We start from the raw sequence: 17,035 nt of genomic DNA, 5'->3' as shown, positions 1-17,035 counted from the left end.
ATCTGTACCTTGAAGGTGAAGTCAGTAACTGCAGTACTTCAGTAGCATTTGCTTGTCTTTACCTTCTTCTGTATGTTAATGATTTATTCCTAGGGGCAGGGGAATTGTGTGGCTTGGGGAGAAAGGTGGTTTGGGCTTCGTAGGAGGAGCTGAGGGGAGACTGGAAACTTCACGCCCTGTGTATATGCTCAGCCATGCAGGAGGTATCGATGGAAAGACAGTAACTGCTCTTACTGTGGTGTTCAGGTGGGCTGAAGGAGCAGTGAAGATCCTGCACAGAGCAAGAGTAAATGTGGAGACAGTGGCCTCAAATAGAATCGTAGAAACATAGAATCATTGAGGTTGGAAAAGACCTTTAAGATCATCAAGTCCAACCATTAGCCTAACACTGCCACTCCACCGCTAAACTATGTCCCTAAGCACCTCGTCTGCCCGACTTTTAAATACCTCCAGGGATGGGGACTCGACCACTTCCCTGGGCAGCCCATTCCAATGCTTGACAACACTTGGTGAAGAAATTTTTCCTAATGTCCAATCTAAACCTGCCCTGGTGCAACTTGAGGCCATTTCCCCTCGTCCTGTCACCCGTTACCAGGGAGAAGAGACTAACACCACCTCACTACACCCTCCTTTCAGGTAGTGGTAGAGAGTGATAAGGTCTCCTCTCAGCCTCCTTTTCTCCAGGCTAAACATAAAATAAAGACGGTGAGAGAGCTTTATGTTCTGGAGCTATCACTCTGGTGTTTAGAAACCTTTTTAAAATAAGCCTGTTGTAATCTTGTTTATAGTAATTAAGGATTTGCTAGTAATTTAAACAGTTGGTCATGGCAATGTACAGATTGTCTTCTCATAGGTACTGGTAATGTAAGGATGAAAACATTTACACAAGAATAAAAGTCAAGGAAGCAGGTAATTGACCGATTTATCAACCTTAGCAGACAATTTTTTCTGATACATCGTGGTAGCTATGGTAAATTTACTCTGGATTGCTTAAGGGCATGATCCTATATGGTGTGTACAACACAGGAGGGCAACTCCTTGAAATGAATGGGTGAAGGAGCAGGTAATCAGCCGGGGTGGTTTTGGTGCCTCGATTAGCCTTTTGGTCAATGGTTTGTCCCCTAGGAAAGTTTGGAATTGCCCTGCACAGCACAGCTCAGAGTGTAGGTGATTCATGGCTTTTTCCTGGAGCTTTTAGATCAATTTTAGTCTTTCAGGTAATGTGAGAACTTTTTGTAAACTTATGGCTGTTCCCAGGCCATAATGCTAAATTGCAATTGTGATCAGAGAGTTATTTATTTTCATTGCAAATTGTTTGTATGCAACAAAGTGGCATGTTTGAACACTTTTCTCACTTTAGTCAGCCCCTTTTGCCAGCTGAATTGACACTTGCAACTTCTCATCCGCTTGCTTTCCAACTGTAAGGGTGACTCAAATCATGTTGCTGTGGTGACCTTGTCAGCTTTAAATGACTAGCCACACTAAACTGAGTTGCACGTGTTGAGGGTAAATCAGTGTTACGATAATCTATAGCATAAACAGATCACTTTATTCTTGGCTGCTGTAAATTGTGAGGAACATGTGAGGATTCTTGTGCCTACTTTTTACTGTTGGGGTTGTGACTGTGCTGAGGCTTGCAGTGCATTTCAGGCAATGAAGATGCATTTTGTCTCAGTGAAGAGTTGAGACAACTATCACTGCAGCCAGTTCTGGGGAGGTGGCAGGTCAGGTGCAGGCCTTAATTAAGATGAATTGTTAGCTGATGAAGGCTCTAAGTAAGAGCAGGCAGTTTATAGATGTAGCTCAAAACCAGAAAACATAGGTATGCAAAATAGAGCGGACCACCAATTTTATTGGTTACCAAGTTAAATGAAGATTAGAAAGCAAAGCTTTTCTGCCCTTTTTGGCATGTAGATCATACAAAGTGTGATATAAGAAACTGTACTATCCATGCTTAATGCCTTCAGTTTTACTACGGAGACTTCTTTTCTTGTGAAGTGCTTGCTACATAAAAGTGATACTGTTAAGGGTGCTTCTCCCAATTTTCTTCTGGTGTTTGCCATAGCCTTACAGGATACCACTGACAGCCAAGAAGAATATAATCATTTTAAAATGCCTTGAGCCATCCAGTCAGCAGATAGATTCTCTAAACCATGTCTTGTGCTTAATCTTTGTCCTGGAGACTGATCATCACAGCACCAAAAAGCATTGTAGGGTATGCAGAAAGAAATTTTGCTGGTCTTACTTGAGCTGTTCAAGGCAGAGGCTTATGTCTCTGAAAATAAATAAATTTCCTTTATTTCTGAGCCTTTTATTCCAGGTCATAGGTCAAATTTTTGTCTAGTTCCATGATCTTTCACATGTGCCCACGTCCTTTCTTGAAATCCATTGCCTTTTAAGGGATGAAAGGTATAAAGAACTGAGGTGGTTATTCTGCTTTTTTCTTTTAGCTATCGTAATAACATAGTATGATCTTTCCATTTTCTCAAGCAGAATTGTCCAAGTGAATGGATCTTGTCTTCCATAACACCTAAACAGAACTGTATGACGATAGATTAAAATCACTGAGTTACTTCACTGCTTGAGCTCATAGTGATTGTCTAGTCTGACTATGGTTTTCCTTCCTTCTGTCTCTTTCTTTTGTAAGTTGGATAATTGCAGCCTGCGATCTCATCAGAAAAAAAAAAAAAATCTGTATTTTGATGTCTTCTACCTCAATATGCAGTAAAAGACTGTGACCTAGAATCAAACTACTACAAAGCAAGTAGCCATTTGGAAATTAGTAACTGAGCCCCTGGTTTGCAGATAGACTAGGTTTAAGATAAGGCAGTTTTGTGTTTCTGTTTGGAATTTCCTAATAGAGACACTAGTTCTGCATTCTGTAAGCAACTTTTCAAAGAAGATTTCATTAATGATCTGCCAAAGGAAGAAAAGCTCTTTCCATTCATGGAGTTAATTGTCATTCAAGGATGGCTTTAAAATATTATGGACTCCTATATTGACCATTTGGCATTCATGTGATTATCTCCCACAATAATTTATTCTAGAATGGAAAAGAAGTTCCCTCATTTAGATCTTCTGGTTGCAGCCAGCTTTTCCAAACTGGTTTCATTTCTAATGAAGGCCTGTGGTGGGAAATCTTAAAATATTTCCTCTCCTTTATGAAGTAGGCTGAGATGAAAAGTCTTGACTCTATATGCTAAGGATAATAGAATTCTTGAGAATAATTTGTAACTCTTCTTATTTTGGAGGTGCCAGCATCCCTATTACCTTTTGGTATTTGGCAGCAGCCTATTGCTGTAGACATCTATCTAGAGCAAAACAAATGAACAAGCAAAGTGAATTTTGGGTAACTAGGAATAATTTTAAGGAGTTTTTAAACTTCCTTATAACTAAGGAAAGGTAGAATTTCTAATCACTGTACTGAACATGTAAGTGAGCCCACAGTGGTAAATGTGCTCTGATGTAAATGATACACTACCACTCCAGGTGCAGGAAATCCCTCTGGGTAGACTTGCACATGGACCACTTGAACCATCAAAGATTGTTAAAGCTGATTCCCATTTCAAATAGAGTTGTGGGAATAACAGTTGATCTCCCGCATATTTAGTTTGTCCTCAAATTTATAATACTCTATTACAGTCTTAATCTGATATCATAGCTGGTTTTGAAAGACCCAGGGAAGCCTGAAATTCCTGATAAGGGACTTGAATCTGGCTCAGAAGTTGCTGCCTAAAAAAAGTGTTTGGTTTTATAGCAAGTGGTTTATCATATTCTCTGTTTTCATCAGGCAAAATAAGTGTATTCCTTTGATATGTTAATGTACAGACTTCAGGTTTTCAGCTGGCCATATTCCTTTAATGTATAAATCAGTCGGATCACTATCTTGTGCTCTAGGAAAGGTGTGCCCAGACTCAACTATAGGTTATTATAGGATGTTCATGAGAGCCTGTGGAAGAAACTTTCAATACGGCTGGCTGTGGTATTTTGCTCCATCTCCATAAAAGTGTTACAAGAAGAACATTGGAACCATAAAATATGTTTTGTAAGGAACATGATTTTCTATTGTTTTACTGACACTTCATGTGCTTTATGAATCTATCTTGGGGCTACTAGCCAGCCTTTGCAGTGTAAGCCGACTTCAGAAATATTTGTTTCTTCAGAAAACCTCAATCATAAAAATCAATTGTCTTTTGCTACCTTCTCTCCAGGAGTTCTAGGTATTGGTCAAGTCAGCTGATGAAAGCTTTTTGTGTAGGGTGCTCTTTTGTGGTCTACCGCTTGAGAAATGGTCTTCAAAAATAGTCCCCTCCTCTAAGGCCATGTGTGTTCTGTTCTGTTTCATGCACACAGCTCAAGTGCTTCAGCTCACTGAGCCTCAAATCATGGCAAAATCCAGGTAGAACAAAGTAATTCTAAATTGTAGTGAGGCAAATATTATACATATCTTATTATATGCATATACTATATACATGTACACATGTATGTAACATTGTTATACATATGTAGTACACTATAAGACCTACTGCTCTGCCCACCTACTTTTCAGGGTTGCCGATTACTGGGCCTCACTGTTAAGATATTATTTTTGGGTGTTCAGGACTTTTCTTCTCCCAGGAAGATGCTGCCAACCTGTTCTAGAGAAGATTTTTTTTAATTAGTATCAGAAGAGTCTGTGGTGGCCAACCCAGCTGCAGATGTCCCAGATAAGGCTTCTGAAGCAGCCTGCATGATATGGACTGCAGTGGCCATCCTGACTGCACGGGCCAGCTCTTCCCTGAGAGGTGTAGTACACTGTTGAGGTTTGGGATGGGGGGGGAGATTCCTCTGGTGTTTTTCATTGACAAGACGTAATACATATGTTTTGCACCCCAGAAGACCTCAGGAGGTAGGTGGCTCAGATTGTTGACTCCTTCTCCTGCTTCCCCGTTCCTGCCTCCTTCACATCAGTTTTGTTCTAATTTTTTGGCAGAGTGAGTAGTTTTCTGCCAGATGAGTGAATTGAAATCAGTTCACCAAGCAGTCAAACAAACAACAGAGCAAATGAAGGCAAGGCACAGGGCCACCACTTCTGTCAGTCTTGAGCTTTTGTCACCTTGACAATGTCTTCTAACTGCAGTGTAAGGCAGTGCCTGTTCATTTGTTGCTTAAAATCTCTTGAGTCCCAGTGGAAGCAACATTCCTCAAACACTGATCTCACAGCTACTAACCAATACCTCTTCCCTAGAACGGAACAGTTAATCTTTCTTGGAGGTAAGATGTCAAACATCCATCATACTAGGAGTTATCTTTTGAAGAACTTGTTTTGGGGGAGATCAGACTTTCCACTATAAGGTCCTATCCTATGGTCTGTCAACAGCCCTGAGAACCTTCAGGTAGTGCCATCTCACCTCAGGAGAAATCATGTATTTCTGTCCTCTTCCATGGATACTTAGCTAGTAAAAGCAGGATCTTTTTGGTACATAAAGACACATTTATTCTGGGGCTTGTGGCTGAAAATAAAAGGCCGCTGTCTCTGTTTCCCATCTACCGCAAAATTCTCCTTTGAGGGAAAGGAAATAAAGGCAGTTTTATGTTGTCTGTGACAAGCTTTTTCAATAATCCCTCCTGCTTCCCTTCTTCCTCGGAAGAGTCCATCACACCTGGATTCTGCCTTTGAGAGGAAATGGAGGTGCTGTACATGCATTTTGACCATCTATGGTTGTCTAGCAGTTGGCAAACCTGAATGCATGGTAATTCTGCACATTCACATTTGTTTGTGCATATGGGCAAAGCATCTTGAAGAGTTCCAGTTACTGCAAGGTAATTAACTTTCTCTAATCTTGTTCATCTTGGAGCCCTTTTTTAAAAAAGCAGTACTAGAGAAATTGCTAGGTGAATATTCTGGGGTTTTCTTGTAGGTGGATTTTTTCAAAGTCACTTTTAGTTAGGGATAAAAGTAGAGGCTATATGCCTTGTCTTTAAAAGCTATGCCTTTCTTTTCCTCTCTCCTCCTTCCCTCCAGTTAGGAAAATCATTATTTTAGAAGATGTGGAGATGAAATACAGAGTCCTACCTAGGGCTTCTTTTCCTGTCTAATTGTGTGAGTATTTTCACACATCTTAAACACAGGGGAGAAAGACAGAACAGAAGAGCTATGGCTTTTTGGCAGTTCCTTCTTGCAGCTGTGCTGCTCTCTCTAGGTCAGCCTGCGGTAGAGAAATTTGGTTCAAGCACCAGTAACACTGCTAAACCATTTTGTGATGAGGTCAAGAGTTGAATAATCATCCCGTTGATAAGTGAGTGAGCCAGAAATTCCATTCAAAGAGGACAGTGACTTCCTGTGCTGCTTACCTATTATAGGTCACAGAAATCACGAAGCGAAAACGGGGGACTGAGGGCACTCTAGCACATGACTATTTACGTAACTGTGACTTTTAAGTTTTATTTGCTCCTGTTGATGTAACAAAAGGAGTTAAGGCAGGCCTTTGTGTCTTTATTAAAATCATTATTTTCTTGCAAGCATCCCTATGGGAGAATCAACATAGCTGCTGCTCTGGATATATAGTCTAATCAGATGTGGCTCTAAGTGCATTTTAGAGGTGGAGCCTGTGGGGTGTTGGTGCACAGTGTGCCCAGCTTCTCTGAGGCAGTCTTACAGCACACACATCCACATGGTCTGGTGGGTGTAGGAACCCACAAAGGCTGTTCAGCCCAAAGAAATGACATTTACTCTTTTTACTGGAAATGCTTGAAAACTAACCTGAATACAGAAAGGGTAGTTTGTAGGCAGCTAGACTGAGTGATTTCCGTAAGATACCACAGAATAGACTTTGCAGATATGACTGCTGTTTTTAGGTCTGTGCATGCTGCTTTCTATGGTACCTGGCTGTGAAATCAGCAAGGGTTTGTGTGAAGCTGATGCCCAGAGACAATATGAATTAGAAAGTGATGTGATATTAACAAGTGATCTCTTTTAATTATTTTTTACCATTGCTAAAATGATGCACTTAAACAGTGTACATTGTTCACCTAAAGGTATCTACTGTAATGAGTCCTTAGCTCCTTCATTCTTTTCTCCTCTGTATTACCTGGTCTAAATTCTGATGTGACACTTCTGTGGCTGATAGTTCTCACTGAATCTGCCACTTGCAGTTAGGACTTCAAGTTCCTCTCTAATTTCACCCTGGAGCTTCTCCAGTATGGCTTCTGCTTTTGTTGTTCTACTAAAACTGTTTTGCCCAGGGTGGCTAGCAAGCAGTCTCTGGCAAATTTCAAGGCTTCTTTGCCAGTGGTACTCACTGGGTTTGGCTAAAGAAGTGAGTATCCTTCTGTATTCCAGTTCTAAAGGGTGTAAGTTGGCTGACTGTCACAGAGATAAGATGGAGACATTGTGGGCCTGTGTTCTCTTCTTGAACATGCAGCTATCCTGTGATGGGAAACTCCTCTTATTTGGATATGATGCTGATGGAACCTGGGCCTGTAAAGAGAGGGTATTCTGACATGGACTGCCAGAAGAGCAAATTTTGGCCTGTGGCCTGATCCCTACTCCTTGTTTGAGCATTCAAAGGAAGCAAACAGGAGGGAATAGGACATGGGAAGCCATCCTGGAGGCCAAATATGAACACACCAGTTTACTGTCTGTCTCACCTCTTCCTTGTCCATGACTAGCTAAACGCCTTTACAGTTGTCCATGCCTTCTTGGTTGTCACCTGCTGCTTCTCTTCATTCACTCCCCTTTTCTTGCTATTCTTGATAAAAGTCACATGAGGCTAAGTTCTAGGTTGCTCAGGTGTTTTTTCTGACTTATTTTTTATGCATCTGCCTATTTACTTGGCCTTAAACTGATTGCTCATCTGAGTCAGTCTGTGTTTCCTCAGAACTCCTTATGGATGGGTTACTGCCTCATTGAAGTTTAATGCATCATCCTTTTAAATTCTTTAGGTATCTTTGCAGAGCTCCTCAGTTCACTAGTGTAAACCTATCACTTAATCCTAGCTCTTTCAGTAGGCCTAGGTATAGTGTTTAGTATAAGGTATAAAGCGACTGATTTCTTATAGGCATTAGAGATGGAATAAGATAGGCTGTTGGGGCAACAAATTAGGAAGATGACCTGGCAGCAGATAGCCAACAAATATAACTTTAACTTTGTTTAAATTGACACAAGCTCGAATGATCATCTCTGAAGTCCTTATATAGACCAATATATTTTATATCAAGATAATAAAATTGAAGTTTGGCTCTCCCATCCCTTTAAATCCTGGTCCTGTAGCTTCCCCAATTTTTCTTGAAATGTGACTACTGAAGTTAGGGCAATCTTACCTGATTTATCTCATCAGCAATTTTCCTGTTTGCATTTCTTTGAAATGATTTGTCTTTTACCTACTTTTATATTTGTTTTAATTTTCATTCTGTAATCCCATGATTACAATTTCCACATGTTTCATATCACTGTAGCATATGGATTCACAATGTTAATTCTGTATTGAAGTTCTTTAATTTACTCATTGCACGGAATGATTAAAGTGAAGTTTTGTCCCTCTTAGCATGAAAATTCAGCCTCTTTTGAGTGGGTTCCTTAGCTGTAGCCTCTTCTCAGATAATCTCTGGTGGTCCAAATGGTGTTCTTTCAATCACGTTTTTGCTGCCCATGTCTGTCGCTCAATGCCACAACTATGAGACTCTTCCCTTTTGCGTGTGCTGAGCAGACTGTTGCTAGATATAGCCTGCTACATTCATATTTCTGCACTCGAAGTCCTAGGAAGTGGAATGAATGGTGGATCATCTCACACTTGCCACTTTCAGGAATGGCATGTGTACGTTACGTTGGGTACAGTTAAAGATTCCAGCATTTGAATTGGATGGCTCACTATATAAATCAACATGTTTGTCTTTTTCAGTTTTCAGGTATAAGTAGTTTGGGCAGGTTAATATTTACATTTCTATTGATATCAGGCTCAAATTCTAATCACCACTAAGTAAAAGGGCAGGTGTGAAATATAACATACTTCAGGATCAATAAGATTTGTCTGTCAAACTAATTTCTTGAAGAGGAAACAGAACTTCTCGGTATTTGAAAACAAGCAGACGAGTGGGCGAGGGAGGGAAACTGGCACTTCTTCAAAGAGTGCTTCTGCACAAATTTGTGGCTTTGCCAGAGATTGTTTGATATTGGGGGCTACGTCAGTGGCAGCAGTTGCCCAACAGTACTTTGATGACTTTTGTCATTTCTGACAGGAGTGGGAAGTACTTGTGTGAGGCTCCTGGGTGCTGTGTGATGGGGTAGTCCCGAAGCATGCAGGACACCTGTAACTTCCACTAGCCTCTGCCAGTGGCAAGTGGTTTGGGAAGCAATTCTCCTTCCAGAAGTGCTGTGGAAATTAGGAAAGAGAAGCATTGACAGGTCTTGACTCTTGAATCATGTTGAGAAGAGGCAATCTGATGAGCAGTTACTCAGTAAAACTTGGTGAGATTCCCAGCCAGGTCTTGTTCCAAATGAAGTCACTGAGAATTTGCCTCTAAATCTGAAGTTACCTTTTCCTGCTTTGCAACTTCTATGTTGTTTCTTACCTGTGTTTAGAATTTCAGGCTGCAACAGAAATGAAATGCCAGTAGCTTAACATTCATAAGTAGTTCTGTAATACCAAACTGTTGGTATGTTTATGGTAGAGAGAAGAAATTTAAATATGGTATTACATTTCTATTCCTAACTTTCAAGGACTTCTCCCTGGAGCTCCTTAGTTGTGTTGCGAGAGAAGGGGAAAAGCATGTCATGCAGATCTTCTGCCACAGATGTGAAATACAGCTGAAGTTTCTTGACAGAAACATGGAGGTTGACAGGTTTAAGACAAACCTGGTCTGGGTGTCCCGTGAACCCTCTGAGTTCTCAGGGAAGGTTTTGTTTAATGTGAAATCATAGGAAAGTTGGTGGATTGAGCTTATTTCACCTGGAGTTATCAAGCTTCTTCAAACTCACAGGCTCACAAATCAATGTGAATTAAAATCCTGCCCTGAAGGTCTTGATTGGCAACTTTCCTTAGAAATTAAATTGCCAGGCTTCACCATTTTGCTTCTAAACCACTTCACTACTGTTTAAAAGGATGCTTCACTGAGCTCATGATAAGACACTGATGCTGACTTTTTCAGTATTAACCTTACAGCCTTGAAATACAGTGGACTTGATACTGCAGCAACTGAGGGAATTACCGAGAAGAGGAAAATTAGAACTGTGTCAGCAGTTAGAGGTCTGGTTTCTGGGTCCAGAAAGAAACTGCACTGGTGCAAGCAAAAAAAAAAAAAAAAAAAAATCCAGCTAGCTTTTGGGATAGAGATGCTGCAAAGGAAATTTGCCCTTTGTTATGGAGACCACTTGGAGATTTGAGAGTGCTTGAGTGGTTACAGGTAGTTTAGCAACAGGAGGGGGAGCTCTCACTGCATTACCCAAAGAGGAGGATAAATTCTGGACTTGGTAGAAGAGTACTGCTCTCCTGCTGCTCCCTGTCAATAAAATGTTGGTGGCTGCTCTTCCTATAGGCAAGACTAATGGAGTATGTGCATGTCTGGAAAAAGCAAGGCAATCCATGCCCTGTTCCTATCTCTCCTGCTATTGCTACCTTATTTTCTGTTGTTCCAAGCATAGTGTGGTTGTGTTACTGTCGAAGAAATCTGTATTGCAACTCTGCCGTAGCAGATGTAGTTCCTTTCCCCCCATCCCTACCATCAACTTCAAATACCAGTGTCCTGTTCCTCAGCTACTGTGAGTGTTCCCTGAGATGTCAGCTTTAGAGTGGAGGGATAGATAGTGAAAATACATGCAGGACATCACTTTTACGGTTAGAGCAAAAACTGGTGCAGGCAAGAAGGAACAATTCATTTTCAGTACAACTAGGATGAACAAGATTGAGAGATTTGTAAAAGAGTGTTATTTAACTGGGATTGTAAAGGCTGGTTGCAACTAGGAAACATATCAACATTAAGAAATTGAGATACATGGCAAGGAACAGAGAAATTTGGGGGTTTAGCAAGCTGGAGACTTCTATAAAACAGAAACCCACTTCCTCTTGTAACCATTTACACTTAAATATCTCTCAAACTGTAATTTTCTGGTGACTTTCTGAGTAAAGGGAAATGCAATTGTCCTTCCCTATTTATGGATGCGGAGCAGAGACCCAGAGGAGTAAGGTTTGCAGGGGAGAGGAAGGGTTGTTTCAACACAGACAGGTGTAAGCAGACATATGGATGTAAGTGGTAGGATGCAGGCTAGCTCTGGCACAGAAGCTGTGTAGTGGTGTCAACTCTAGGCTGTGTCCTGGAGGATGTGCCCTGCTCTTGGTGTATCGGTTCAGGCAAAGTGCCAGTAAGATGCTTTTTTGGCTTCTAATCCAGAACTTGCTTGCATCTGGGAGGAGTGGATGGATCTCGCATCTGCGTGCACCCAACTGTACAGACATGCTTCAAGTTACTTTTTAATGTTCACAGGGTGAAAATACATTCAGTTCTCCTTTAATCTGCATAAGTGCTGGCTCAACTGATTAGCATCTACCTTCTTTATTTGAATGTGCATGGCATTGGCCTTTATGCACATGTTATTGTTAATCTTGCTGTGTCTGTGATGTTAACTTGATTAATATCAAAATAATTTTAGGTAAGTGCTTTGGGTTTTGCTTGGCTTTTGTTTGTTTTGAATAGGAAAGATACTAGCCCTCTTCTGCTTGAATTACTAAACTAAGGTATCCGAGTGGTTTTATTCTAGGCTCGTAAGGCGTTGGTGAATTTTTTTCCAAAGGGTTGTGAGTAAAAGGAACTTATTGTAAGAGACTGTTCCTCCTATTCTATATAACATAAAAAAGTATCTTTGCTTTCAGAGTGTATGTTGGTATTGCTACGCTCATGATACATTTGGCTGGCTTTTTCCTCCTTAAATTCACTGGATCAAAGCAATAATATAAATCTAAGTTTTTATTCATCAACTTCTCTCCAACTTTTGTAATTTGCTGGAATTAAATAGGGAATCTGGGAATAATACATGATCATAGATATGGTACATATCATGCAGGCTTATTTTCAGAACGTCAGCGGAGGGTTATATTAAATCCTTTTGTTTTGCTGTAGTTTGATTACAAAGATTCTTTTGTAGCTTGGGACATTAAGTCTAAAAGCAAGAAACGTGAGAGGTATCTGGCAAGAGGAGATAACATGAATTTAATTCTAGCTTTGCTGTTATTCTTAAGTGCATTTTGATTGGCCATTGAGATGTGCAAAAAAAGTCTTGGTCCTGTCTGTATGACTTTGAATACCTATCGAGAAGAAGAGCAATCCAGGGTCACAGTCCTTTAAACATGGTCAGTTAGGTCTCAGGAGAGACTGGATGTGTTGCAGTTACCAGGGAGGAGAAAATGTAACTAACTGCATTGAGACCAACATTTTTTTTTTTATTTTTTTTTTTTTCCCAGCTAAGCTAAGTTCAGTTTAGGATGGTCTTTAAAACTTCAACATTAATTAAGAGTGACAAGCAAATGTCAAACAAGTAGTGTCTATATAAGAAGAAAAACACCCGAAGATTAGTTTTGTGTGTATGATATTACTTTCCCAAATAGTTGGAGAGATGTGAGCTTCAGCCTGAGTTCATGTGTTAGTCATTTCAGCTATTCAAGAATGAGTTGTGTATTATCAGTACAAATTTTATTTTATTTTAGATAGGGGTCACTGCAGGATTGGGCTGAGATTTAAAGTCACTGGAAAAAACTACTCTGATTAGCTACACATCCGATCTGCTTTTGAAGGTGTGCCTGTGCTAGCTGTACAAAGACACAAGTATCCAGTAATTTCTAGGCCTGTTAAATCCCTGCTTTATACCACGGAGTTCATAATATTTTACAGGATTTCCAGACTATACAGATAATGAAATATTTGTAATATATGAATATATATTATGTATATTTGTATTGTGGTTTTAGCTGGTTTAGTTATGCTGACTGAAAGATGACAGGTTTGTCATGATTTTGTCTTCAAAGACAGACTTACTCATTTTCAAAAAACTTTTTCCTGGTCGCTCAATCCAGGCTGATGCCAAGTCCATGTGCTTTAGAGGAATGTTAGGTGACTATTCAGGAGGGTCATGCAGAGGCCAGGCATACTTCATGCTAAGAAGTCATCTTACACAGATTTGGGAATAATACTGTTGCTCTTGGTTCCACACAGATGGTAACAGACAGGAAGAAGTGGAAGGTGAACTCAGTGAAGAAGAACGTTGGTTTGGAAATTCTTCAGAAACTCCTTCAGAAGCATCGTATGGAGAAGTCCAGGAGAACTTTAAGTTGTCTCTTGAGGACAGGATCCAAGAGCAGTCCACTTCCCCAGATACTTCTTTGGGAAGTGCAACTCCTAGCAGCAACACAGCGGAGCTGGGATCCATTGAAAATGAGGCACTAAGAGACACATTACAGAGCAAAGAGCACCTTTCTCCTGATGTGTCATCTCTGTGTGAAGAAGAACCTCCTGGTCCAAATAAGCCACTGAGTAGTAACCTGAGGCGGCTACTAGAGGCTGGCTCCCTCAAGCTGGATGCTGCTGTTACAGTCAATGGCAGAGTTGAGTCCCCCATAAATCTTGGCTCAAATCTCTCCTTCTCTCCACCTGCTCATCATGCCCAGCAGCTAAGTGTTCTTGCCAGAAAGCTTGCTGAGAAACAGGAACAAAGTGACCAATACAATGCAAGTAGTCACTTTATATGGAATCAAGGTAAGTGGTTGCCAAACTCAACCACCACCTGTGGTTTGTCCCCTGATTCAGCTATCCTGAAACTGAAAGCTGCAGCCAATGCCGTTCTGCAGGACAAATCTCTTTCAAGGACTGAAGACACTATAAGATTTGAATCCTTTTCCTCACCTTTTAGTTCTCAGTCAGCCAGCTCCACGTTAGCAGCTTTATCTAAGAAAGTGAGTGAAAGAAGCATGACTCCTGGGCAGGAGCACCCGCCTCCGGCTAGTTCTTTCCTTTCTTTGGCTTCCATGACCTCTTCAGCTGCCCTTCTCAAGGAGGTTGCTGCAAGGGCTGCAGGCACCCTGTTGGCTGAGAAGAAGAAATCACTGGTTGCTGAGGATCCCCTGCAGCTTTCAGAGATGAAGCAAGAGAAAGCAACTCCACCACAGTCTTTGGAATTATTGTTACTGCCGGTCCCTAAGGGAAGAGCATCCAAACCCACTAGTACAGGTACGGATACAGCTTGAGCTGCTAAGGAGAATGTATTTGTTTTGCTATAGGCTTATATAACATCTCTTTAATGGGTCTGGATTTGGTTTGATCCATGTATTAAGAGAATAAGAAATAGGTACTTTAGGTAAACAATAGAAAAGCTTTTGTAATACCACTTGAAGACCCAAACTGTCACAAATGTTTCCATATTTGAAAGATATGAGTGTACAGTTCAGTGCCTTTTTTTTTTTTTTTTTAAATTCCATACAATGGTATTTCCCCCTCTTACAGAGTTCAGAATAAGTCCACAAAAAATATTTAATGGAAAAGATCAAAGAATCCCTGTTAGGGAGCTCATGGTATCAGTGAGGATGTACAAAACTAGTGCTTTTGAAATATTGGACAAGGGAGAATTCTCCCTCCTGCTGTCTCTGTCACAAACGGACTTTTGTATAATCGCTTACTACCCTGTCCTAATTTACAGAGTATATTATTATGTTGCCACTTTTCATTAAATTTTTTTGCAGCAGTTCAGTATCTTAGAATCCTTTGTCGTTTAAAAAAAAAAAAAAAAGCAAACTGCATTTCTCTAATTTGCTCAACAAGAACCATTTTACACTTCTGACTTCCCCCTACCAGTTCCAGCTGTCAGCAGTCACGGAATCAGGCTGACAGGGAATCAGAAGAAACAGTCTTGGTAACAAAAGCTTTCAAGAACTGGCAAGCCATGCAGGGAAATTTAAATGACCCATCTTCAAAATAAGGAAAAACAAGGTTTCTTTCATCTCTTTCTATAAAAAGTTCACATCATGGATTCGTATTTCTGGTAGAACATACAGCTTCAGGTGTCGTCAGTGCTCTCCCTGGAGTGGGGTTCTGCTGCAGGGGGGAAGGAAGCATGTAAGCTATCTTCACAAGACGCACAAAGTGGTGCAGTATATTAGAGCTTTATCAGGCTGAGTTTTATCAGGAATACTAGTTTGATGCTACAGGTGCAGCAAGCCAGTGTACAGGCATGAAGCCTGATGTGGACATTGCATAACTGCAATGCCGTCTTTCTGACCTAGCCTTTTTATTTAGGGATATGATGAAGTCTGATCTATCCCTGTGGGGGTCTTGGTAAAAACTCATAGTGTAGAAGCTACTGGGTGGGCAGCAATGCTTCCTTGGAAGAGGAGGGGGAGGCATGCAATAAGGTGCAGCCAGTACCAATTTTTTTTGCTCTGAGTTATGTGTTCTACAAATGCTTTGCTGGTGTGTTTTGCCAAGGCAATTAAAGTGGCAAACTATTCTTGGCATAGGTCTGCCTAAGGTTTTAATTGGTTTAGATGAAGTCCCTTTTGGAGTAACATAAGCTAAACCAAGAAAAGGTCTTTTCGTGTGGGAATAGGAGTACCCACACTGGCTACACCAGCGTGACTGTTGGTATTAATTTAATGTAACTTTCCCCATGAAGACTGGCCTTCATATAAGAAAGACAGCAACATATAGAAAAGGAGTAAGGTTAAAATTTATTTGAAGTTATTAGTTTATTTCCTGCTGGAGAAAAAGCTGTTCACATAATAAGTTTTTACTGGAGAAAAGTAAATGGGTTTAGTAAAATCCGGGTTCTGTGTTTGACCAACAAACTGCGGGATTTGTCTGTGCAGCTTATACTAGGGGAGTGCTCTGTACCAGTGTGCAAACGTGCTGGTAGTACTGGCACTTTATAAACTAGCTCTGATGCAGCAAATTCCTAGCAACTGTTCTCTTTTCTGCAGGCCCAAGCGTACTGTGCTGCTAAAAGATAACAATGGGGGCTGATTCCCTCAGGTCCTTGGTAACCAAGGAACAGCTATTCATTTTTTATAATATATGGGACTAGTATCCCAAGAGGAAGGGTGTTTCCTTCTCAGTTCATATGCACTGGGCCAGTGCCAGTTGGCAACCAAGCAAACTTTATAGTGCAGTGTTCATAAGAAAAGTTCTTTAAGTCCATTTTCTGATATGCTATTAAGTTTTTCCTTTCTAAATAATAAACCGACTGATAAGAAGAAACAAGCTGTTGGTTATCATATTTGGATGTTGATTACAGACAGACAGACTCCTTGATTCCTTCAGCCATGGAGAAATGCAGCTTGCAAAAAGATGTCACTGTTTAGTGACTTTTGACTGAAGACTTCACTTCTGTAAAAGTTGAGCAGGGCAGCTGAGTGTGTGTATTTGCCATGAAAATAACTGTCACACATTCCTGATTCCTTTTGCACCTACAACCTTATGGCACTAAAAGCAAAAAACAGTATTTCATTTTATAATGTTTTATCTTTTTGTGTGTGCCTGATTGCTCCTCAAGACATGGGGTTTTTTTTGTCTTGTTCCCAGAGATATATCTTTTCCCAATAGGCATAGCTTGAGAGGTGGTTTTTTCCCCTCTGATACTTTGAATGTTTAAGGCACTGGTGAGTTTGCTTTGCTGTTACAAACCTGATTCACTTACCCACCAGCAACATTGAGCTTTGGTTATGAGATCAATACGCAGTGAGATTAATTAGATGTCAACAAGTAAGGAACAGCAAAGATGGAGGCTATTTAAAGAGGAATATGTTAATAACAAGAGTATGCCTGCTGCTCTTTTGCCCACCATGTTGAGCTATTTGCTCAGAATTATTACAGGCAAGAAGCTGGAGCCATGGCTTATCAGAGCGCAGTCACCTGTCGGGTCTGGTGGACCTCATCATTACTTGCATAGGTTATAGTAAAGTGCGACAGAGAAGACTAACTTTTCTATTAATCTGGTAATGTTGCCACGTTAATAAAATGCTCATATGTTTGGGATGAAGTTTAAAAGGAAGCCTGGAATCTCTGTTAAATTTCTGATGCCGTT

At 40.5% G+C, this 17,035-nt stretch overlaps 1 protein-coding gene across 1 annotated transcript in view; it reads left to right on the top strand.

Annotated features, from left to right (window-relative positions):
• The first annotated feature begins 12,974 nt into the window (after positions 1-12,974).
• The window catches only part of ZNF827 (zinc finger protein 827), a 79,376-nt gene continuing 75,315 nt past the window's right edge, over positions 12,975-17,035 (top strand). Inside the window, exons 1-2 of the mRNA XM_035899193.1 lie at positions 12,975-13,077; positions 13,180-14,190. Of these exons, the coding sequence (XP_035755086.1) occupies positions 12,975-13,077; positions 13,180-14,190 (1,114 nt within the window). The remainder of the gene's footprint in view (positions 13,078-13,179; positions 14,191-17,035) is intronic.

Source organism: Egretta garzetta, unplaced genomic scaffold (assembly GCF_000687185.1).
Source record: "Egretta garzetta isolate BGI_Z169 unplaced genomic scaffold, ASM68718v1 scaffold258, whole genome shotgun sequence".
Lineage (NCBI taxonomy): Eukaryota > Metazoa > Chordata > Aves > Pelecaniformes > Ardeidae > Egretta > Egretta garzetta.
This window is presented reverse-complemented; position numbering and strand designations above follow the sequence as displayed.